Source organism: Papilio machaon, chromosome 6, assembly GCF_912999745.1.
Source record: "Papilio machaon chromosome 6, ilPapMach1.1, whole genome shotgun sequence".
In the NCBI taxonomy this organism is placed as follows: domain Eukaryota; kingdom Metazoa; phylum Arthropoda; class Insecta; order Lepidoptera; family Papilionidae; genus Papilio; species Papilio machaon.
Window position 1 is genome coordinate 4,702,361 of NC_059991.1, and position 24,203 is coordinate 4,726,563.

General features: G+C 31.7%; 1 protein-coding gene across 1 annotated transcript; it reads right to left on the minus strand.

Annotated features, from left to right (window-relative positions):
- Positions 1–1,232: 1,232 nt before the first annotated feature.
- Positions 1,233–21,845, minus strand: LOC106714775 (transmembrane protease serine 9). Its single transcript, XM_045678358.1, has 13 exons — positions 21,718–21,845; positions 9,795–9,877; positions 9,023–9,131; positions 8,285–8,381; positions 7,982–8,111; positions 7,511–7,610; positions 6,421–6,524; positions 6,045–6,166; positions 4,934–5,151; positions 4,097–4,299; positions 3,047–3,203; positions 2,206–2,364; positions 1,233–1,391 (listed from the first exon to the last, which is right to left on the minus strand). The coding sequence occupies exons 3-13, from the start codon at positions 9,086–9,088 to the stop codon at positions 1,275–1,277; spliced, it is 1,473 nt and encodes a 490-aa protein (XP_045534314.1). The 5' UTR covers positions 9,089–9,131; positions 9,795–9,877; positions 21,718–21,845; the 3' UTR covers positions 1,233–1,274.
- Positions 21,846–24,203: the final 2,358 nt, after the last annotated feature.

Consider the following 24,203-nt stretch of genomic DNA (forward strand, 5'->3'; position numbering starts at 1 on the left):
TCCCTTTTAAACCGATTGAGTTCTTACAATCAAAAATATATTCCCATTCGGCCGATTGTTCGGAAAGTCAATCGGATTATTACACACCTATTTAGAACGACAGACAGTTCACGATTTTTCAACATTTATCTTGATATTTTTGAACTTCACCACTAAGACTAATAAAAAATATCAGAACAGATAAAAAAAACTGTCATAGAATGTCTGTGTATATTCATAATATCACGTGTAGCAAGTGAATTTTATTACTCGATTAAAAATCGCAATGTTAATAACCATTGTTCCTACCACAAAATTTAGTTTTGACTGATTTTTGACAAATTAAATTATTCCAAAAAGATGGTTTTGGGTCCCGTTAAGCTTTTTTAGGTTAGAACTGGGCGAAAAGCGGCACGAACCACTTTTTTTAATTCATGTTTTTTATAACAAGCTAAAACATACTTGAGTAGAAAAAATGTTTTATGGAAACTCGCTTAAGAATATCGTAATCCGAGTTTCTAACTTATAATAAGAAATAAATGTAATATTACTAATGACTAAACAACTCTGAAGAAGGAATAACTTTGAGTATGACTTAATTAAAAGTTTTTTATGAGTCAACGAATTGCGCGTTATATTTTCCTAACGATTCTATTATCGTTCTTCAAGATAAACGAACATTTTTAAAGAAAAATTATTTGAATTATTTCTCAATTGCATCTAGTTATAACTATGATAATTAATTAACGAATTATAAGGTTAAGAATCGATATATTTTCAACATATCAGATTAATAATTTAAAAATAACTAACAATGAATTACTCAAATCTTTATCGAAACAAAAATAATTAAAAAAAAATCAGAGAAGTGATTGGCTCAAATCCACTGGGAAATAAAAAAGCTGACGTAAATTCAAGGTTCGACGATGTTATTGTCAACGCTCCAAGTAAGCCCCTTGACAATTAAAAATCTTTAATTTCGACAACTTCTCGGCGTAATTATTATCAGCCAATAAGTTCTTTTCATCAATGTATTTGCTCATTGTAATTGTTAACTTGTTGAAATTTTGAAAAATATGATAAAATGGATGGTTCCATCCAACTTAACTTTTTTAGTTGGTTACTTTCCTTTGTCGAAATACATATATATACAAAAAAATATTGTAACCCTTTTTGTTAAGATATTGAAAATGATGACCGTATATTGTATTACGAGTACAATAAAATAAATAATCCAATCCAAATATCTTATATTAATTTTATTTAGTTAAACTTAAGGTGTTCCATTATAAAAATCAGTCGAAGTACTTCTCGTTCATCACACTCCTCATCCACGTAACGTAGCCGGCGGTGCGCGTGTAGATACCGTACTTGCCACGCTTGCCGCAACCGTCGCCGAAACTGGTGATACCCTGTGGAAATTAAAATCAAATAATTTATAAGATAAAACAAACTATTTTGAGGCACGGAACATCGCACGAAACACTGTGACTGCAACGAACACAATATAAGTTTTGCTTTTTTCAGCGGATGTAGTGATGCGGAGGGAGACGCACTGCCAAGTGCGAAGCTGATCATAACTCCCCAAAAAGATTGACGCAGATAATTACGTTGATATAAAAATATTACGTTACTTAAGTTACCAATTGATGACTCCTTATAATCATGCATATGGTCAAACTATAATTTAAGAACATTTACTTTGATTAATAAGATATTCGCATTTACATTATAAAAAAGGCGGTTTATGTTGAAAAATCTTAAAATCATTAAAAAGCAAAAGTTTAAGTAACTTAATCAATTTCAATTCCTTAACTTCAAAAAAAAATGATTTTTTAGAATGCTACTACAAAGCTCTTGGTAATTGGAAGGAAAGAAGAAACTTTACTTTAATTAGCTGCAAGATTTCTCGCGAGAACTTTTTACCAGCAAAAACAAACGCCATAAAACGTTCTTAAAGTCTTAAGATGCTTATTTTGTTAAATTTGTCACTTTTTAACTAATCTTGTAAAAATAGTAGCAGGGCAAAATCGCATTCCGATAGTAGTATATAAAACGCAAAATACTTGCATTTGACGTAAATATTCTAAAGTGAAAGAACAAAGAGCTCAGCTTAAACCTTCCAAAAGACGGATCTAAAAAAGGATACAGTAGCCGAGTAAATTCTAAGCTACGTTCAGTAAAACAGTTTGCTGAAAAGGAGAAGCAATAATACGGAAGTCTTACCTGTAAGTAGTACCTCATGGTCCTATCCCTACAGAGCAGCGGACCGCCGGAGTCACCGGCGCAAGAGTCCCGGCGGCCGCGGCCCGCGCAAACCATGTCGTCGGTGATTGCATACTGCCAGTACGAACGCCGGCACACTCCTTGCTGTACTGTTGATACCTAGCAATATGAAACAGAATTATACAATAGTTAGCTCTGTCAGCCCCAGGGTACTACAGCACTCAATCTTTTTCTGTCTGCTAAGGGATTTAGCGTGTAAATGTTTAAGGTAACGAACCTTTTTGTAGTCGAATAAAAATTTTAAAAACTTTTTTTCATGAAGGCAAAGTGTCAAAACACAATATTGCATCCTGAGTTTCATGGTTTAAAAATAAAAATAATATAATTATGCATAAAAACGAACGAAAAGTCAAAGATAAAAAAGAGTCATGGTAAATATTACGAACCACATCATTTAATATATATAAATAAACTCGTATGTGTAGAAATTTCTTTTCGTTATTACGCTGATAATATTAGGTACTTATATAAAAAAAAACAAATACCACAAACGGCAAACGCAATAAAATTGCTCCGCAAATGACGAGGACGCAGTTATTGAATCGCTCTAACTCTGTTCTTTTGCGACAGGAAATTGTTTCTCCTTTTATTTAGCAACTTTTCTAACATTTTTTAAATTAAATTATAATACGAAAATAACTCTGATACATAACTCCGCATGACAATTAAATAAAAAACAAAAATTATTTTTAGAACATATTGTATTTTTCCGATATAAAAAATACAATATGTTATTGTCCATTATTTTCCATTATTAAAAGTTTAAAATATGTTAACTCACTTGTGCTTCGTGCAATATTCTGGTGCCGTGTGCATCGGTGGCTCTCTTCTTACCCCATCCCAATATAGTGCAAGTTGCGTGCGGCGGCAGCACCTGACCAGGCCGCGGCAGGCAGGCGATGCCGTGGCCTAACTCTGGCCGCGCCGGAGCTGGTAACCTGAGACAAATTAAATCATCGTCAAGTGTCATAGACAGTAATTACGTCACCAACGAGGAGCTAGAGCCTAAGATTCCAATGGTTGACCTCAGAGTTTTGAATTAATACGCAACGAGAACTGAACCCAGAACGTTAATATCACAAGTCCAGTGATTTACCCACTGCACCACTAATATGTATATTCTGACAAAGACATGAAGGCATATATTTCTAGATAGTGGTAAATATAAAGAAAATAAAAAACATATTGTTTACCTATCTCCGCTTTTACGACACGAAGAATCCACTTAAATGTTACTTCGGACACAAAAAATTCAGGCTCTTTTAGCAGTTCTATAATTTTAATGTAAATCATCTGGAAAAACGGGGACTTTCAGAAAGACACAAAGACATTTAAAAATTGGTTTTATGTTATGAACAATGTAAATATATCATTGGCTACAGATAGACGCTCCAATTTTATTAATATGTATAAATTGCTTTTTGAACGTTACATTTTATAACACAAAATTTCATTCATAAAATGAATAACTAGATTCTTGATATATTTGTTTTCAATAAAACAACACAATCGACAGGTTTGAATTATTTTAATGTTTTAAATGAAATATATTCGTCTTTTTATTTCAATAAGAAAACAAAATAAAGGCTTCTTTTTAGTATTATTATTTGATTGTGAGAAATTTGATGAATCCGAAGAAAATCTGTACTACAGAAGTTTTTAACAACAGACCTCTATAGATATCTATAGAAATAAAACAGAAACAAATTATCACGGCTTGAAGCCTGACCTGGATTATAAAAGACACTGGCAATACTTAATTTTTTATTATTGTTTATTAAAACGAGCATAATAGTAGAAACAGTACTGTACTCTGTGAAAACAATCTAACCTTAACATAGCGACATCATTGACGACAGTATCGGGGTCATAGTTGGGGTGTACGACTGCGCCGACCACTCTCATCTCGAGCTCGCTGCGGCCGCGCACGAATAAGTCGTGTTCGCCCAGCCGCACTAGCAGTCGCCGTCGCACGCAATGCGCCGCTGTTACCACCCACCATAGGGACACTAGCGTACCTCCGCAGAATGCCTCCTGGAATCATGCAAAGGGATTTTGGCACGATATAGGGTTTTGCAGTTTTATGGTCATTTAAGCTTTCTCTGTTATTGAACGTTGCACTAGTAACATCCATTGTAACATTGTGGGCATAGAAATAAATGAAAAGTTTCGTTAAAAGTACTGATAAGACTCATCCAAAAAATATTATATATAATTTGTAATCTTCAACTTTTCTATGAAAATAGGTATTAATATCTTTGCAAACATAGTAAAGTGTACAATGAGTAAATACTGGCTCTCTGCCAGAAATTTCTGAGCTGAATAGCCAAGTTTTGAGAGGGTTTTGCAGAAGGTATAATACTTTAGATACAAGACGACATTTATGTTCCTACCTACATTATAAAGTTTAATTTTGCTACAATTTTGATCTTGCATATTTCAGTCTCATGTACGTGAAATTAAGACATTATTTGTTCGAACAATAACTAATGGATATCGTAAGCTATGAACTTTTTTACGACTTTACATTCACATTGAAGAGAAATGGTATAAAAAATACCTGAATTCAAAAAGCAGGAAAATGTTCAAAACATTAACTGTGTGGAAAATCAAATGCTTTAAGACACAGGCTTTAAGTAATTAAACAACTTAAAACCTTAATACTTGCCTTATATCTGTTAAGTACAGCGACCTGCCATGGCCACTTCCCCGGTGGTGCTGGCCGACCTCCGATAATGCGCAACATGTCTCGCATGCGCGTGCGTGTTCGTGCGTGGCCGCGCTGACGGCCAAGTTGCCCGCAAGGTGGCACCTGCGTAGACGCCCGCGTGTCCTCTGGGTGAATCGCCTTCGGTGGGGGCGCCATAGTTTCAGCTATAGTATATTCTAAAATAGTCCGATAATTTGTTAAAAACCTTTATCATACTTTAAAGGAAAAACTATGTAAAACCTTAATGTTATTACTAACTTCAATTGTGACGCTACGAAATAAATATAATTATTAAGCGTGGCATAAAGATATAAATATGAATAAGTTAGAAGAATAGAAATATATTTGTTGGAACATCTTTTTTATTACCCTAATTAACTTGATAACACGCTAAAACAATATACAGGCCTTAAACAAAACCACGAACATGTAGAATTTATAAATTAATCAAAAAACTTCAACAAACCACAGACATGAAAACAGCTTATTAATTTTAATTAATATTATTATTCATAGCCGTATATTCTATAATAAAGTTAAATTAACATTTACTTTGTAAATAACAAAGCTGTGGATAAATTTCGAACATCATAGACTTCAAAGAAAATTGATCCCGGAACGATTACAAATTGGGTTTAAGGAAATTTACGGTACTTTGGAAAATTTACCATTGTTCTGCAATATGACGATAATATTTATTCTATGATATAATATTTTCGAAACAATGGGAAATTATCGGCAAAAACTATTTGTAACTACTTACATTTATGTTAGTAGTATGCTAAATTTATTTTCCATGATTACCCTTTTTCTAAAACCATGTTTCTATTCTTCAAGAGTTCTTAATCTTAGTCTTATTTATTTATCTAATAAATGTTAGTTTAAAAGAAAAAGTTAATAAGGTTGTATACGTTTTGTGCCATAAATAATCCAAACTGTCACACAAAATTAACCGTAGGTTACCACTGTCGAAACTTTTATAGAAAACCGAACTTGACAATACGAAATAAATTAGCTGAGTTAAAAGTTATTATGTAGAATTAGTTAGTTAGATACCTATGCAATTCACCTGGGTCCTTTCGCCGCTGCATTCTCTTTCTGATCCATAGATGGCAGTAGCTACCCTCTAGGTAGCAGTACGCTGACTGCTTTATTATTCTATTCCCACATATCGCTCTGTTCTGACATACTCTACAAACGAAAAAGAAAATAACGCTTTTGGATAAATTTACAGAAAGTTATCAGTAACTACGTATTAAGTACATCCCGAGGCAATTGCCCGTTTGCCACCTTATAATAAAAAAACATAATAGATAAAACATTTTTTAATGCAACGTAAGTTAAAACACTAAATGTAATATTTTGATTAATTCTATTGTTAATTTACATTTAGAAAGTAAAAGCAAATCAACAGCTTAAGTAACAAAATAAAAATATTAGTTCACCTCCGTCTAACAGTGGTACATCTCTGTGAACAAACACTCCAGATGCCCCACGGGGAAAAACCTCTAAACTGTTTTTGTATGTCTTCGTTATGACGCAATTGTGCCTGTAATACAAAAATTAAATATATAAAAATAACAACATATTCTATACTAAGTCTTAATTTGATCACTAGCTGAAGCTCGTGACATCGTCCGCGTAGAAAAACTTAGAATTTATTTCCTATACCTAACGGTTATTGTGTTTATGAGTTATACATATTAATATGTCTTACGAAAACAGCACATTTTACCGAAAAGCCTATCTGATATTCTGCACTGTATTCTATGTTCCAATTTAAATTCAGATTCTTATTTGTTTTGGTATCTACAAGTTTTCAAATAAACGTGAAATGTAACAAGGTATAAAAGTAAGTTAGTGTAGTTTTCAACTGGCTTTAATTCTCAAGTCGTTTAACGGAAGGCTATTTTTAATCTAAATCAACTATATTTCTATAAGGTTCGTAGATATCTCTTGTATGTCACCTAAGAAAGATAAATAACTAGAGCTTAACGAGAAACCCTCGTAAACGAGAGACTTCGCAAGAATACATTCTCGATCGAGTTAATAACAAGAATAAGAGGTTCTAAGACTGGACTAACTTGTACAATAATAATCTTATGAATAACGGAACCAAAGCTAGTGGAATAAAGGAATATAGAACGAGTCTTTCAATAAAAAAAATATATAGAATTGTACGAAGTGTTCCCATTACTAAAATAAATATTAATAAATTCTGCCTAAGCTACGAAATAAAAATATCTCAATTTAAGCACCAAAACGACAATGGTAAAGTCATATTAAAGAAAAGGGTTGGCGGATGATTTATTATGATGTAAACAATTCAGAACAACATCATGGTTTAGTATAAAAGATCTTCAGTATGATTTATTTAGTTTGAAAAAAACATTTTCCTAGTTTGAATTCGAGATAAATTTGGATCTTGGTGTCTAGTTCATTGAAGATAACGATTGCCGTAGTATTGTAATTTCTTTTTGTTGTGCTTCCTAATAAGATACATTAATTATTATAAGCATTGAATAACCAAATTACCATAACAATTTGAACAGTTGGTTTCTTCGTAGCTGTTGTCAAATCTGTCGCATTTTTTAAAACAAAATAACGTTTCCGTACGTCTCTTGAAGCACTGCATCTGAAGATAAACACGCTGTGTTCGATGATTCAAATACATTATCAAATACATTACTCGCATAGAATTTGTTTACTAACATCTACACTGCGTCGACGTGTTATAAACCGAGCTATCTCAATTCAATTGAATATTACAAATCGTACACAAGACATTATAATTGGAAGTACGTTACTTTACTATTCTGCACAATCATCTTCACACAATTTAACGATGTAGTGTGCAATATTATAACAATCTGGTATTAGTCTACATGACATAGTAGTGTTCCTTGAGGTAAACAGGGCAGGACTATTATGATATCAAATCTGCTTTAACACAATAGCTATACAGAACTATCCTACTGATCTGCTTTACTGAGAAACTAGCAATACCTCGCTACTTCAACCCGCAGCGAATCGCTGCAAACTCCCCGTCTCAGACAGTGACGTCGCCTGGTTCTGTGACCACCTTGACATTCGCTCCAGGCCGACCATGACGTGTATGCAGGCAACTTCTTTGTACCTAAAGCAATTATGTACATTAATAACTAAAACTTACGTAGATGTTGACTTAAACTTTCTATTTTACTACTCTTACATTTGAAGAATAATTGTTCGTAAACTTTTTCAACGCAACATCCAATTGATTTGAATTATTTTTACTAATAAAGTTAAACATTGTATTACACAACTTACCTCTATTATTACCAAAGTCTTTTAATTGAAACTTTCCATTCAAATTTTCACCGATTTCATCCAAAATAACAGTTTTTGTCGATTGTTCGAAATCAATCTGAAATTGTAACAATACTTTACAGAAGTTCAAATATAGAAGTACACAATAGTTCACATAGACATTTTCCTAACTGGGTCGAACCTTTACAATGCATTTAACATACAATCGGCCAATTCGGCTTTATTGGTCAATAAAGAAATATTTTAATTTGGCTCTATGCCAAACGGCTATTATATTCTCAAAATGCAACGTTAAATGCAACTCCATACACTTGAGTATTATGAGATTCCCAATAAAGTCAAAGCTTAATAACTGTTGACTCAATGCATTCAATTAAAATGCGACTAATATACAAAGAACTTGCAAAAAATACACAATTCAGTTGAGCACGAAAATCTTTAATGGTTTTTCGTTTAGTTTTAGTTTCCGTTAATTACTATATTTATTTTTCCAAAATATAGATTAAAAATCAAGAGTAACACTGATATATTTTTATAATTTGTTTGTTAAAGATATATATTTACATCATATTATTACATTGTAATCTTATATACAAACTTCAGTATAGCTAAAAATCAATGAAAGTAATTATTATTTCAATTGATTCGATGAACTAATATCAATCAAATTGTAACGACTATAATACCAAATTTCTATAGGGGACAATGTCTGATAAAAAATGAAGCAATGAGACTAACTTTGTACGATTCATTTGTTTTTATAGCTAAGATAAGACAGAGCAGTAACTGATATTGCCACATCATATTCAACGCTCCGGTGTAACATCCAGTTGTCACATTTCGGCATCTGCAACAGAAACACACCGTTAAGGTTACCGATATCCGAACATGAAGTAATAGGTTCAAATCCCGCCATTCTATTATTACAGAGGATGAAAAGCCTAAAGTTTACTTGGAATGGTTTATGGTTTTAGGAGAGGTTTCTTGATTATAAAGTTTATGTCTTTGAAACACTCAGAACAGCCATCGTTTAAGAAACTTTTAACCTGAATTTTGAACAAGCTAAGTTATAACAATTTAATATTCAATCAGAAGCTCTATGCATCTGTTCATACGATAAACACAGTGACCTACTCTAACATGTCTATTCGTGGGTTTCTATGATCAAAATCGCCGTTTAAAACATTTTATAGGAATGACAATATGTTTTATTCAGAGATTTTGATCTCGGAAATTAACGGTAAGACAGTCAAGAACAATACAATTAGTGTTCTCTGACAGAATCTCACTTGGTTAACACCTTACACGTTTAAGGTGACTTGCGTCTTAAATTTTACGCAACTATCATACTCTATTCCGTTGTGGTAAGATTCAAATTCGAAGTTACTATGTGTAATCTAGGTGAGCACACTCCTTGTAAGCAAAGGTAGTAATTGTTGACGAATTACCTTAAGAATATGTTGTGATATAAGGATATATAGGTCAAGTATACAGCTATACTATTACTCACCATAAGAGTCCTGTAAAATATAACATAAATGCTACGATGCCATTAAAGTTACGGATGATTGCTGTGTTTTATTTAATGTTTACCTGTGAACAATGACAATCTATATACATAAAAGAAAGTCGTGTTACACTATTTATAACTCAAGATCGGTCGAACTGATTTAGCTGAAAATTGATGGGGAGGTAGCTTAGAACTAGGAGACGGACATAGGAACTTTTTTATCTTGTGTGCATTTTTATTATTCCGCGCGGACGGAGTCGCGGATAAAAGCTAGTTTTATATATAACACAGAGTTCTAACCAATCATTACCTTTCAAATTCGTTTCCCCAAAAAAGTCATAATTGAAGTTATCACACAGCTGGTGCATTTTGTTTGGTAACTATATGGTCCTTTCTGCCTCTTATTTTGTAGACTTGTTTGCATTTTAAATGGCACAGTACGTAATAAAGTAATGTAGCGAAGTTTTAAATAAGGCCCGGTATAACATGTGATCTACTATATTATACGTATCAGTATAATCATATTTTATTTTATAATATTTTTATTTAATTTTCCTTTATTTGTAATGTTTAATTAAGTACTATTGCCTATTTTATTTCTACAATTTTTTTTTAACAACGGAGTAAATATCTAAAGTTCAATATTTTGTTCAAATCAACAAATTACCAAGTGACAGTTATTTTTTCCGACGTTCTTACGGAAAACATCGTGATGCAACTTGCACATATCTGTAGGCTCCGAGCCCCTCGGTGGGGACGTATAGTGAGGTGATGATGATGATGAGTTAATTTTTTAACCACGCTTCCTTTAACTTTATCAGTAATAACTGACTTTAATCTCATTATGATTTACAAGGCAATCCTTTCACGAGAAAACGGTTCAAAAAGGATAATCTATTTAAAACGATTCAACCGCCGAGGTAATTTACTAAATCCTATTTATTCATTTATTTATATACTACGTTGGACCGAAGAAGTGAAATACGAAACGTAATTGAATTATGTAAATAATTAATTTAAAAACTTGAGTTTTGTCGAATACGGTGTTTCGAAATTAGCGTTTCCACTGTCGAAAATCTTATAAAACATTTTGTCATACTGTTTGAATAAAACGAGATAACAATCTATGGATAATAAAGATAACGCAGCACTTCGAGTCGTATTAACTAGAATGCTAGTAAAAATGCATTACCCCAGAGTTCCACTTACACATATACATGTCCTAGTATTTTGACAACAATATGTCTCGAAACATGTGTAACGTTAATAAAAACGTTTTAAACACTTTTAAATGTCAACCACAATACACAACAGTATACCCAAGAGAATATTTCAATGAAGTTCATGTGCATATCAACATATTAAAGCAAATTAACGTAGCAATAAAGTTGTCGTCAATATTTTCCATATAACATATTGAAACTTTAATATTAATTTATAAAATTATTCATGCATTCAAAATAACAAAGAAATTCTTAGTAGGTATATTATGTTGACGGTACTATGTAACAAAATTTCTTACTATACTGAAACTACGTCACAAAAGGTCACAAGGTCGAAACACACTATAGAATTACATAGTATTATGAATCCCAAAGGGTTCTGAATATCGAATCTTGTACGCAATTTTCTAATAAAACAAGCTGGGTATAAAAGTCAAAGAATGTCTAGATTCGTAGAATAATATAAGCAGATTTATTCTCTTTTTATGTTATGTTATTGGATTTGTCGACTTATTGTATTTGATAGAACTATACAATCTCAGGCACCAACTTTACTAAAGGCTTTCACTAGAAGCTTACATCTGGCAGTTTTGGTTATTTGATCAAAAACAAATCTACGTGAGTTTTATTTAAGGGTATGTTACAGTTGATTCATGAAGAACTAACTGCCGCCAGCGACTCCGTTCGCGCGGTTAAAAAAAAACTTAATTAGTAGCCTATTTCTTCTTCCAGACTATGGCCTCCAACAACCAAATTCTCATGTCAAATTGCAACTATACATACTTGGTCATTCTGGAGACACGTAATAACAAACATCCATCCATCTAAACTTTCGTATTTATAATCTCAAGTTAATGCTCAGATACGGAGAATTTTAAACATAAATGTGAATATTTAGTCGGAATGAGTTGCGAAATAAGCGACACAAAACCTATCCACATGTTATGAAAAGTGGCAAAAATAAGAAAGTAATAAAAACTGAAATTATCAACAAACCGATTTTTAAACAAAAAATTGTTTCTGTAACCGCCATACGCGGTGATAGAACAGTGAAATAAGTTTAATGTCTAAGAACATAATTTGGAACTATCATTTAACATGAAAGTATTTCAGTTGTATTGATGGCAATAGATTTTTTATTCTGTCGATCGTATAACTGATGAAATAGAGTAGACAGTAGAAAATATGTCCTAATTTTAAAGCATTATTAACCAAAGAACACGGATACAAGGACAAAACAATTTTATAATATTCCTTTTTCACTTAAATACAAGTGAAAATGGGATGAATACAAAATACTTGTTCAAAAAGAAAAAAATATAACTTTAGTATATTTTATCGTATTTCTGTTTTATTCGAAAAGAACGAAAGCATGTTAAAGATACAGGTTTTGATAATTTATAATATGTAAACTGTAAAACTAATCGTTTAAATAAAAGGAAAAGCTATAATAACTCAAAAACGGACGCATTAATTTCTCGTTCAATGTTTATATTCATCTAAACAAGGGAGCTGGTTTTTGTTAAGATTACGCCGCTTTTGAATATCTAACATGCTGATGAAAGCCACGCTTTATAGCCGCAGATATAATTTATATCGTTACTTGAAGTAATCAAAAAACTCAGTAGTAAATGTGTAACAACACATTGACTAAAGACATCTACTGTTTTAACCTTTATCATGAATTACGCAACATTAGTGTACTACTACTGTTCATTCTGTTTAGAAATAATGAAATTAATGTGATGAATAAATAGTTTATTTTCAAATATGTAAACGTGTGATCGGAAAGAGAGGTAACAAAGCTTTTTATTTCCACATAGCTATAAAATATCCGTGTTCTAGGATCGTATCGTAATATCAGAAATATAATTTACCGTTAAAATAGAAACATACAAATAAGCGATCTGCAGTTTTTACCAAATAAAAACTATAATTTTTAATTTATATCATTCGTAAAACTTGTCAAAGACTAAGAAAAATAATAATGATGTAAAAATATGTCCTGAAACATTCCCATTAACGGAAAAGTACACCGCTCTCAGTTAACAAAAAGAAAGACACCAAAGAGAAAAATTTAGATTAATCCTTCATCATTTGTAAACATAGAGCCTAATACATATCAGTAAATCACAGGACTATCGAAAATCAGTTGGACGCTTATGTAGTGTTACCATACTTTTCGTATTTCTGAAACATTCTGAACATTTTTTTCAAGACTATTAAAATTTAAAGACAGAAAATATTATTTAAGATTAAAATAAAGCGTTCCTTAAAAACATGTTATAATTATTTGGCATGTTTTCACTTTTTTAAAAGAACGTTCATTACGAAAATACATGCATGTAAGATTTTAATAAAAAGAGTTTCTCCTTATGAGTGTTCTGTTTTTTAACAAAAAAAGTTCTTCAGAGCTTACTTGTTCACAAGAGAATATATATTTGTATGTAAGATGTTCCTACTTTCTCATCTATTTACTTTTATATTTTTATTTATTAAGTTAATGATAAATGTAATCGTCGTAGTATGAGTAAACAATTACATTAAAATAATAATATGACATTTTATGCTAGTTATACTATTTTTATATTATTGACAATGTCAATAAAGACTAATAGGTTATTATCTCCATTGACACTTGTGGCTCACTCACGAGTGAAATGTTTAGCAAAATAACTATTATACATAGGTGGGCACAGTTAATCAAAAAGTTAACTTCGTTAATCGTTAATTCGTTAAATAAAAATTTAACTTCGTTAATCGTTAAAGCGTTCAATTTACGAAAATTTAACGCAAGTTAAAGTTAACAGTTAAAGTTAATTTTTGTTTATATTACGAGTATAAGGCGCAAGCGGAAAACGGCCATACGAATAATCTCCGAATCGTATGAACCGATATTGTCGAGACTTTCAATAGAACTTAGGCTATTTTTTTACTGCGCTTACGAAATCTCGGGCGATCGCTAATTCTATATATAGTTTAGTTATATAATATACTAAAATAAAATTTAGACAATAGGAGCGATGTACTAATGCCTGTACCATAATAATGACATAGCATGCACTAGTTACACACACTTATATACTACACTGACAATGATGGACAATTGACTTTTTCAGTCAATTTTTTTATCGACAATCCGACGTCACGGAATTAGAGAGCTAACTAAATTTAGACAACACAAATTTTCTATTAAACATTAAGACATGTGATAATATTCAAAAGAAAACAATCAAAACTTTTGTGCAGTATTTACATTTATCTGTTACTATTTGCACCTGGATATTCATTTGCTCATACTCCAACAACTGAACATTTAATTTTATGCATAATTTGGTAATATTTTTTATTTTATTTTAGCTAAGGACCCACGAACAGAGTTATCATTTTTTACTTACTTTTTATTTATTAATATAGATTTATTAATAAAACTTCTAACATCAGAGGAAACTTATTATAACATTGATAAATAAACTATATAACCAATCCATTGATACATCTCAACGCATCAAACTATACAACTGAGATGCCTTCGATAACTTCTATCATCTAATGATTTATCGTCCGATCTATTGTTATATGTTAAATCAAGTAAAATTACTCTCAGTGTATAGAGCATAAGTTACACGACATAACGAAAACAACCGATCGCGGGTGATGTCTTCTCTCTTTCTTATCACCTATAAAATCGTTATAGATATTTAGTAAGGATATGTTTTGAATTATTTTCAACGACATTCGATTAATTTTAAAATAAACTTTCGATATACGTAAAAAAATCGATGTCTTTTTGTAAAGGTCACTTGTGGTGACATTTCACATATTAATTTTAGTATAACACAATTTAACATTATTTCACTAACATAATTATTTTATCTTTTTCCTCATTCTTTCTCGTTTTGTCGTATACTTTTTTCTGTAAACAAACAAATTATCTTCGCTATTGTCTTTGCGCAGCGCACGTGCATCCCCGACCATTAGAAGGGTTGGGGCCATAAATCCATCGAGTTCGTTATCGCATTCTCTGTGCGGCTGTCCATTTGATCCTTTGTTCATATTTTTGTTGTTGTTAAAATTATTTTTCGTTGACTATGAAGAAGCCCCAAAAAAACAAACGACGGTAATAAACACCTAAATCCCTTTTGTTTTTGAGGAACGTTTATTGCGTGCACATTTCGTCTTTCGAATTTTTAAATTTATTTTTCATTGTTTGTTTCTTATCTACGCAATGACAAAAAAATCCTATTTGTACGCTTTTTCAAATGAACCATAAACTATATTTTTTTTATATTTTTTGTTGTCTTTAAACTCCAACCAAAATAAACATTTTTGTCTGCAAGAAAGTTTGGTTGTATTTTAGGTACGACGTTGAAGAGTAATGCACACTCGATTATTTTGATTGCAATTCAACGCAGAGTTTATCTTTTTTAATAGATTTTACGTCTCACGTGTAACAATTATTGTATTAAGAGTAAAGTGTTTTCGAACTTTATGTTGATTTTATAACAGTCTTGTTCTAAAAAAAGTAATATTAAATAAATGAAAACCAGTTTTAATGTGAATAAAATGTAATAAAGACTTTTCGAGATATTTGTGTAAATGTGAAATAATTAATAAACTTTGAAGGTGTCTAGCGCCTAAACTTCGCAATACTTGATAGAGGTAATTTTGTTTAAATCGTCATTATTTTCGAACAAGGATACTGTGGTACTCTTTTGATCACGTCTATCCCGGCCGCTCGGTGTATTGTATAACATGCATCATGCTCGCTCGTTCTCGTTCTCTCTCGTTCTCGTTCACCATTCGACTCGCCGACGATCGCCGAACATAGCCGAACTTACGAATGTAGCCTGATGCATAATTTAAATAAAATGACAACACGTCAATAAGTGTCTATTGTAACAATTAACGGACTAAATTAACGGAAGTAGAATTTAACGGAAGTTAACAAGAGCGTTAACACTTTTTGAATTTAACTTAAAAGTTAATCCGTTAAGGAAAATGTTAACTTCGTTAATTAACGATTAACGGATTAACGAGTTAATGCCCACCTTTGCTATTATAGAACTTATTTAATCAATTAACAAATTCCATTTTTAATACACTTTTGTCAAAATAGAACAGATTGATTTATACTAATGATATTTAGTAAATGTTATATAGCACTAAAATTATCTTTTTAACTTCGCACTCTGAGACATTCAATTATTAGTGCAGCATTTCCTTAAATGCAGGTTTCCCAATAAAGATTAACACTAAGAAAAATAGTTTTTAAAGGAGTTTTTTTTACTAGTGACAACTGATCCGACGCCCAAGAACTTCCACACAGTAGTTTAAATCAAGTTCCTATTTTTATCAAATGGTCCTTATTTATTACACCAAAATTATGGTAAGCCTATTTGCATGCGACATGTAATAAAACGAGTCTCGGACGGTTGGGTACAATCGTAAATTTACGCATCACCGCTCGTATACGGAATTTGTGGCCTTGTGTAGAATCGTCGTCCGCTCACTCCTGCAATCTATCACACATAAATCAATTAACAACTACGATTACTAAGTGTAAATTAAATGAAAAAGTGAAAAAATACAATTTACGACATTACAATCAACCAAGCATTTAGCAGCATATTTCTTGACATCTAAAACGAAGATGAGATCACCACAAATGATTCCAAATTAGCTAAATTATTAAATAAAAAACGCGTCAATGTTGCAAAGATGGAGTTAGATCAAATTTCCACCAAGTAATCGGACGCATCGGACCAAGTGAGCGTCGGTGGCTCAGGGGTTAAGCACTTGACTTACAATCTGCAGGTCCTGGGTTCGAATCCCGCCATGTACCAATGTGTTTTTCGATGCTCGATTTACATATGTACATTTATCCGACGTTCTTACGGTGAAGGAAAACATCGTGATGCAACCTGCACATATTTGAGAAGAAATTCAATGATATGTGTGAACTCAACCAACCCGCACTTGTCCAGCGTGGTTGACTATGGCCTAGTCACCCCTAACTTGGGGTAGGCTCCGAGCCCCTCGGTGGGGACGTACAGTGAGCTGATGATGATCGGACGCATGACTTTTTGTATGGAGTCATGTTATATCCTATTTTCACTGGCGCGACCCTTCTGTACGAGATGACAACCACGCGCGACCAGTCATGCGGCTAGCCGTAAATTGGGAAATATGCAATCAGACTGTACCAATCAAACACTCGGATTATGGAGTAAAAATAATACAGCAAAGTAGTGAACCCGATTTACATACATTTTGAAGTGTTTGAAATTAAAATTACTATAAGAAATTTTTAAACAACAAAGTATATAAGACATCTTTTTTTATTTGAAGTCTGTAGTTATTAATAACGTACGTTGTTTCTTCAGAGCCCATACTTTAGACTTTAGCATATAATAAAGCATCAAGAACGAAATTTCTGTTGTATAGCTATTTTTAAATCTGTAATGTTTAGCCATAGTAACAAGATTTATGTTTCCATTGAGATTTTTAAATTTATACTAGCGAAGTGCTAAGACTTCTCATGAGAACCACTATGAAATCATAATCGGGTTAAGATGAACTGAATTAAAAATAAGTCCGAAATGTCATCAAAATAGTTTTAGCATTTTCTGAGACTGTCCCAGAAAGTTTAGTAGATTTACTATGTTTAAAAAAAATGCATAAAATTTATATTGCAGTTGAACTGAGATAATTCTTTAATCATGAGGAATTGCAGCCAGTTCCCAACTGTCTGCTTTGTAAGGCTGTTATTTTTTTAAGCCGCTTGCTCTGCAAAAGAAACAAACAATGCGGGAATTTTATTATGAAAAACCTCTCGTTGAAAAGCACTCGCTGATTTTAATATAAGCCTTGCAAATGGCTGATATCAGTCTTTTGCACCGTCTCTATAGAATTTTTTTGTCAATATCCTTTATATTCTAAGCTAAAGCTATAAATGAAAAATGAAAGTCACTGAAGACACATTATCTCCACGATTAATATTTTTGAAGTCACAAAGGTTTACAAAACCTTTTAACCCTAAATAAAAATAAGGTTAAGAACGTAGGTACAGTACGATTCTTACATTAAAAACAAAATTTAAAATGACGTATTGGTATTGTGAGTTTTGTTAAGTATATGTTAGTTTGTATGAAGCCACTTGTAGAAGATCTAGTTTCATTTTATTTAATTAATTAACCCCGAGCAGTTTTGTTTTTAAAATCATGAAAAGACAAAAAAATAATCATATAGACTTAAAAAAGATCAATTATTATTCAATCAAGTTACGGAATCCGATAATAATTGTTGGAATCACCAACATTTAATGTTAAGCATACTACTATATTATACTCGTAGTATTAAATTATCAGCTATTATACCTATACTTGTACAATTCACTCCCATCCCTTACAGTGATATCACCTATTGGAAGGTATTACACATATAAGGTTATTTTCTATATTATAACAATCAATAATATTATAATAAAAATCAAACATAACGCTATTTTGTAAAATACCACGTGTTCAATTTGTTTTTTTTTATACTTTTACAATCCCGTCCATAAATATAGTATTTTCATATTAAAAATTTCATAATCGACGAAACTGGAATTAGGCCAAATCTTTATGAGTTCAAAGGTATTAATAAGACTATAGAATATTTGTTGACGTGCCTCCACCATTTACTATTTGAAGACTTTTTCTAAATATATATGTGTATAGCACTTGTAGTATAGTAAAGTATAGTATATTTTATTTGATTGGCACTTTTATCCAATATATAGCAAGCTAGGACCTGTAAAAGCTGTCATCAATAATATCACGCAGAGTAGCCTAGTAACTAACGTTAGTGGAATGACTGAACTCTCGATTTCTGCAATCATAAAGGATCGCATGTGTAAGCATATTAAGTTACGTCTTCGCTACAAATTATTGTTGATTGTTCTAAATATGAATTAACCTAGCATTAAGAACATCTAGACCGCACTTAAAACACCAATTCTCGTTTATTATCCAATGTTAGCATTGCACATACGTTTGGTATTTATGTTATGTCTGTGTAGTTTAATTTCTTCAAAAACTCAGAAAATGTTCGTCCTTCTTTTTCATCAAGCATGAAATATATCATCTCCTTAAAATACTGCTAGTTCACACGAGGGTAAAGAAGTGATTCGGTTAATAGACAGTGCCGTACTACAATTGCGTGAACTCTACCTATTACAACAGTACTGTTCTATTATGATTACTACAAAAACAGTACTGAACTATCTACTGCTCTGCGTCACTCTGCCCTCCTGTAAGAATAGCTTTCTTGCGCTTTCATTTTCCATGAAATATTCTACAACGTGACTTGCACAAGAGAAAAGTTTTCTTAAATTAAAAAAGTTTCACGTACCTTCAGATAAAGTGGTATTAGCCAAATACAAAGTTCGCAATCGCAAAGATTAGACGAAATTTAAATTTTATTAATTCCCAGATTACTGCTTCTTCTTAAGACGTTACAAGTTTATTACATCTTGTGCTGTTTTTGGGGTTGCATTTATATCGGCTACTCAGTTTTTTGTTCGGAAAATTTCATTTATATTCATACCCTTACATTTATCATTAAAGAATTTTAATTAAGCTAGAGTGAAATAATTTTAATACTTTACGTTTTCTATGTTATGGCGAGAATATCTAAAAATAATGCAGTATTAGTTTAGCACAGAGAATAAAATGTTTTAGGTTATAATTACAAAGAAAGATAAAGCTTTTTCTGTTTAACATTGGCATGTTTCCGATACTATTCGCTTTTCTTTTTTTTACAAAAATTAGCCACATCTGCGAGTGTAAATTAATGTAATTAGGTCTTGAGAGCAGTTAAAATTCCCGCGATTATCGTGCGGTCAACTATAAAAGAATACGAATAAAATAAAAAATGAAATTGTGATGCACTTATGAGGTATTTGTTATTATAATTTTATTGAACAAAGGATATCAAATAACTTGAGAGTATTGATAAGACATTGGTTAAGTAAGAGAAGAAATAGAGACCGTGTCACCGTGAAATCTGACTGTCAAAAGTATTAAAACATATTATTGTATCTTTATTTCCAAGACACTGAGAGGGATGCAAATATGTTTTTGTAATTGTTTCGACAGTGAAAACCGACAGTTATATATCATAGAAGGGAATTATAAAATATCTCTTACTCGAACGTAGGTCTAGGAATAGTCTCAAGTTCGTGTGAATATCTCTTTGGAGTCAGCAAAATCATGCAACAGATGTCACTGATAATTTATTTTTTATTCACCATAACGGTGCATGCAGCAAATTTTAACCAGTAATGAAACTTACGTTCCTAGATAAGTTCATTGATAGATCCTAAGAAATATTACAATTGATGATTTTTTAATCAGCTATGTGTTGTTAGTTTTGTGAGATGTTCATTTAATTTTGTCCATAAATTGTCATATTCGACTTTACTATGTCTCTATATACTATGTACATAAATCTACGTTTTAGATTTATATTTCACCTTATTTAAGTGCGTAAGCCAAGTACTGGAATATTTCAAATTAACCTTTTAAGTTACGAATAATTCGAATCCTTACAACTTAACTTTCTAAATTATTGCCGCTTGTTAATTAAATCTGTTCTCATGAACTATATACTAGACTAGCTGTCGCCCGCGACTCCGTCCGCGCGAAATTAAAGAAAAAATGTAAAAAGTAGCCTATGTGTTCTTCCAGACTATGTTTTACATCTATGCCATTTCAGTAAGATCTGTTGAGCCGTTCTGGAGATACTTTCTAACAAACATCCATCCATATAAACATTCGCATTTATTATATTAGTAACATATACTAAAAGTCTGCTTCGCTCTCCTTAACTAAATATGATTTTTATAATATTTAATTTAAATAATTTACTTATACTAGATATCAAATATTTGAACCCTTGTTGGTATGTGATGTCGAAAAAACTGTGTAAGATTGTATTATTTTATGATTTTTTTTTTCAAGAACAAAATGACAGATACGATAGAGAAAATATACATATTACAGCAAAATTCGAGCAATCGACCGAACTGGATAATTTCCGCCATTAGCCAGATGTGAATGGACTAGTGAACCTTTTTCCACCTTTCTACTTTCTATTAAGTTTTATAAATTACTGTTTTGGTACTCTGTAACAGTTGGCAACAATCCAATGTTTCGAAGAGCAACGTTCAAGTGCAAGGTGTCTAGCTGTATAATCAATGCATTGTTATTCGCGTTTTCCCTAACTAATCATTGTCTTTATACAAAATTGTCCGTTTTTGAATTCATTTTATACAAATAAATAGCTATGGTTCAAAAATAATCATAATCGTAAATACGCGGAATTTTACGAAAATAAAAAAAAATATTTTTTAAAGAAAATATACGATACGATTGTTTAATTTTTACATATAACTAATAATATCGAATATGTAATCATTACTATTTTAAAATAATAAATAACAGGAAAACCAGTATAAAAGTACATTTGGAGAACTGCATTGTTGTAATTAAATGAGTACAATTAATTAATTAAACAACTACGGCGATATAAAAAAATGCAGTGAAAGGGCGCCATAATACCTTCCGGTTTTGCATCATGAAAGTGCATCAAAATAAGAATAATTTCACTACAAAATTAAAAGCAAAGCATAAATACAAAAATAAAAAACATACCTTTCGGGAATGTCCGTGTTAGATAAATTAATTAAAAAAATACAAATCGATTGATTACTTCGTAGATTCAGTGAGGCAACATGTCTGCTAGTAGAGCGAAACCGGACTAGCTCGCAGTACCGTCGCAAGCGCACGACTAGCTTTCCGTTTATCCCAAATATTCTGTTCTACACGAGACAGCAGCGTAAGAAAAAAAACGCTAGATCATAATCATACGCACAGATATGTAGTTAAATAATAAAATTAAAAACTAGGTTAATGCTAGCGTAAGTGTAAAGATAAATTATATTTTATCTATAGACAATAAAATAGAACGAATCTGCCACTATAAGTACCCTTTCAACACGACATTAGATAAAATAGCTCATACGTGATTATGATATATAAGGCACTTAACAAAATATCTTTTAATGTTTTATTGCACATAAATTTTCATAATTTATTAAAAAAGCATTTATTTAACATTTTTTGATGCATTTTGTTTTTAATAAATGAATAGAAATTATCTATATTATCCAATTAACTTACTTAATCTGAATTAAGAAGCATTTTACACACCTATTTAAGGTTTGTTTATTTTTTATCTCTAGTTCATCCAGATTTAACCCAATGTTACCTTTAAAATTGTTTCAACACGGGAAATGATAAGGAGAAGTTCAATGACCGTTAGTAATTACATATTTACACAGCTTCGGTTCCGAGATACACACAAGGCGACTGGCGATAACTCGAAGACAGTGTGTGGCCTCAGTTCGCGCCCAAATTATTTTTTACCGTACCGTAAATCACCAGAGATTGCCAAAGTGGTCGAGATGGAACCGAAAGACCCGGCGGGGGAGCACAATGAGTCCCTCTTACTACCTCTGAGGAGGCCATAAAGATAAGGATTCAGAAGTGTAGAAAAGGCAAAAGCAGTGAAGAAATGTAGCAAAGTGCAGGGCCGGCGTTAGGGTAGGACACAGTTAGGCTATGGCCTGGGCGCTCTATAGAAAGGGGTGTCACTGGTCTGTGAATTACACAGTATCATGTAACCCTTTTAAACCCCCCCCGCCGCACCCCTAGAGGCATGGTAAAAAAAGGCGCCGTAGTAATCTCGCCCACGGCGTTTGTATAGCGAAAACCGTTATTGGTAGGAGATTCTCTGAATCCATTATAATTTTGTTAAATATCTGGGATAAAAAGAAGTTTGGGAATCTGTGCATTAAACTAACGTACGTGACGAATTGTCGACGAAGTATAGTAAATTTTAATTACGTATCTATTAGTTGGCAATAATGAAAATAAAAATATCTATTTCCCTAACAAATCGTAAGCAATCGGCAATGAACGTGAACCGAGTTCAAGGTCCCGTCTGCTCAGGCTATTACGAATTAACGTTTATATTCGTATTGAAACGGTTTAGATGTTTTACTTATTACTTCACATTGATACGAAACATTTCCCCCATATTTATTTTATCCGTCTACAAGTCAGTGTTTATTTATCTAATTTCTTTGTATATAAAACAAGACTTCTAAATTTGTTAATGATATTTGTTATTCTCAGTTATTCATTAACCGTGAGAAAATCGTAGGCGATAAAAGTATAATTAAGCAATAAACATGAAATATACAAGTTCTTTACTTTTTCTCATAAATCTCTACCAATTAAACAAAATAAAACCGGTTATCAATTATTGAGACATCAAATAAAGCATTTAATGAAACTTCAATTTATTATTGAATCTGTGTTCGTTATGAACATCTTTTAATAGTTAAGAGTTTTGGACATCATACTTATTTCTTAAATCTAAAATTTTTGCACGTTGAATAAAAAAAGGTCTAAAACCTGAGACTCATGAAAATTAAGTGAAATTCAGCAAATTTAATATAATATTGTATAATGCGGCGAAGTGTTTAAATTTCAATAATCTTTAATAAAGTGCTATCAACTGACTTCCATATGATAATAATGAAACATGTTTAACGTAGGAATAGAGGTTAACTAGACATTATTCTTAGGGACTATTTTATACTAAGATGGTTTCAACGCCTTTTAAAATGCAATAGCAATCATTCAAGAAAAAACATTTGAGACCAAAAATATATAGAATAACCAGATAATGTCCACTATCAGGATTATTATTTAATATATGACAAGGTAAATGAAAGTATTGCTTTCATCGTGTACAATTTATCATTTTAATTCCCAAAGTTTAGGCAGATTTACAGCAATGATTCGCTAGTTTTAAATAAAAATTTGTTTACAATTAGCCTTTTAAATGAAAACTCTCTCATTATTTTCTACTAGCTTTTACCCGCGACTCCGTCCGCGCGGAATAAAAAAAATAGAAAACGGGGTAAAAATTATCCTATGTCCGTTTTCTGGTTCTAAGCTATCTGCCCACCAATTTTCAGTCAAATCGATTCAGCCGTTCTTGAGTTATAAATAGTGTAACTAACACGACTTTCTTTTATATATATAGATTAGTAAAATACCAGTCGTTT

What these genes read in the sequence shown, in the direction of transcription:
- LOC106714775 (XM_045678358.1), bottom strand. Translation starts at nt 9,088, where the DNA reads ATGATGTGGCAATATCAGTTACTGCTCTGTCTTATCTTAGCTATAAAA. An exon ending in AATGATGTCGCTATGTTAAG is followed by an intron (nt 3,204 to 4,096) that starts GTTAGATTGTTT and finishes AATTTGTCTCAG; the next exon opens with GTTACCAGCTCCGGCGCGGC. An exon ending in CCATGAGGTACTACTTACAG is followed by an intron (nt 1,392 to 2,205) that starts GTAAGACTTCCG and finishes TAATTTCCACAG; the next exon opens with GGTATCACCAGTTTCGGCGA.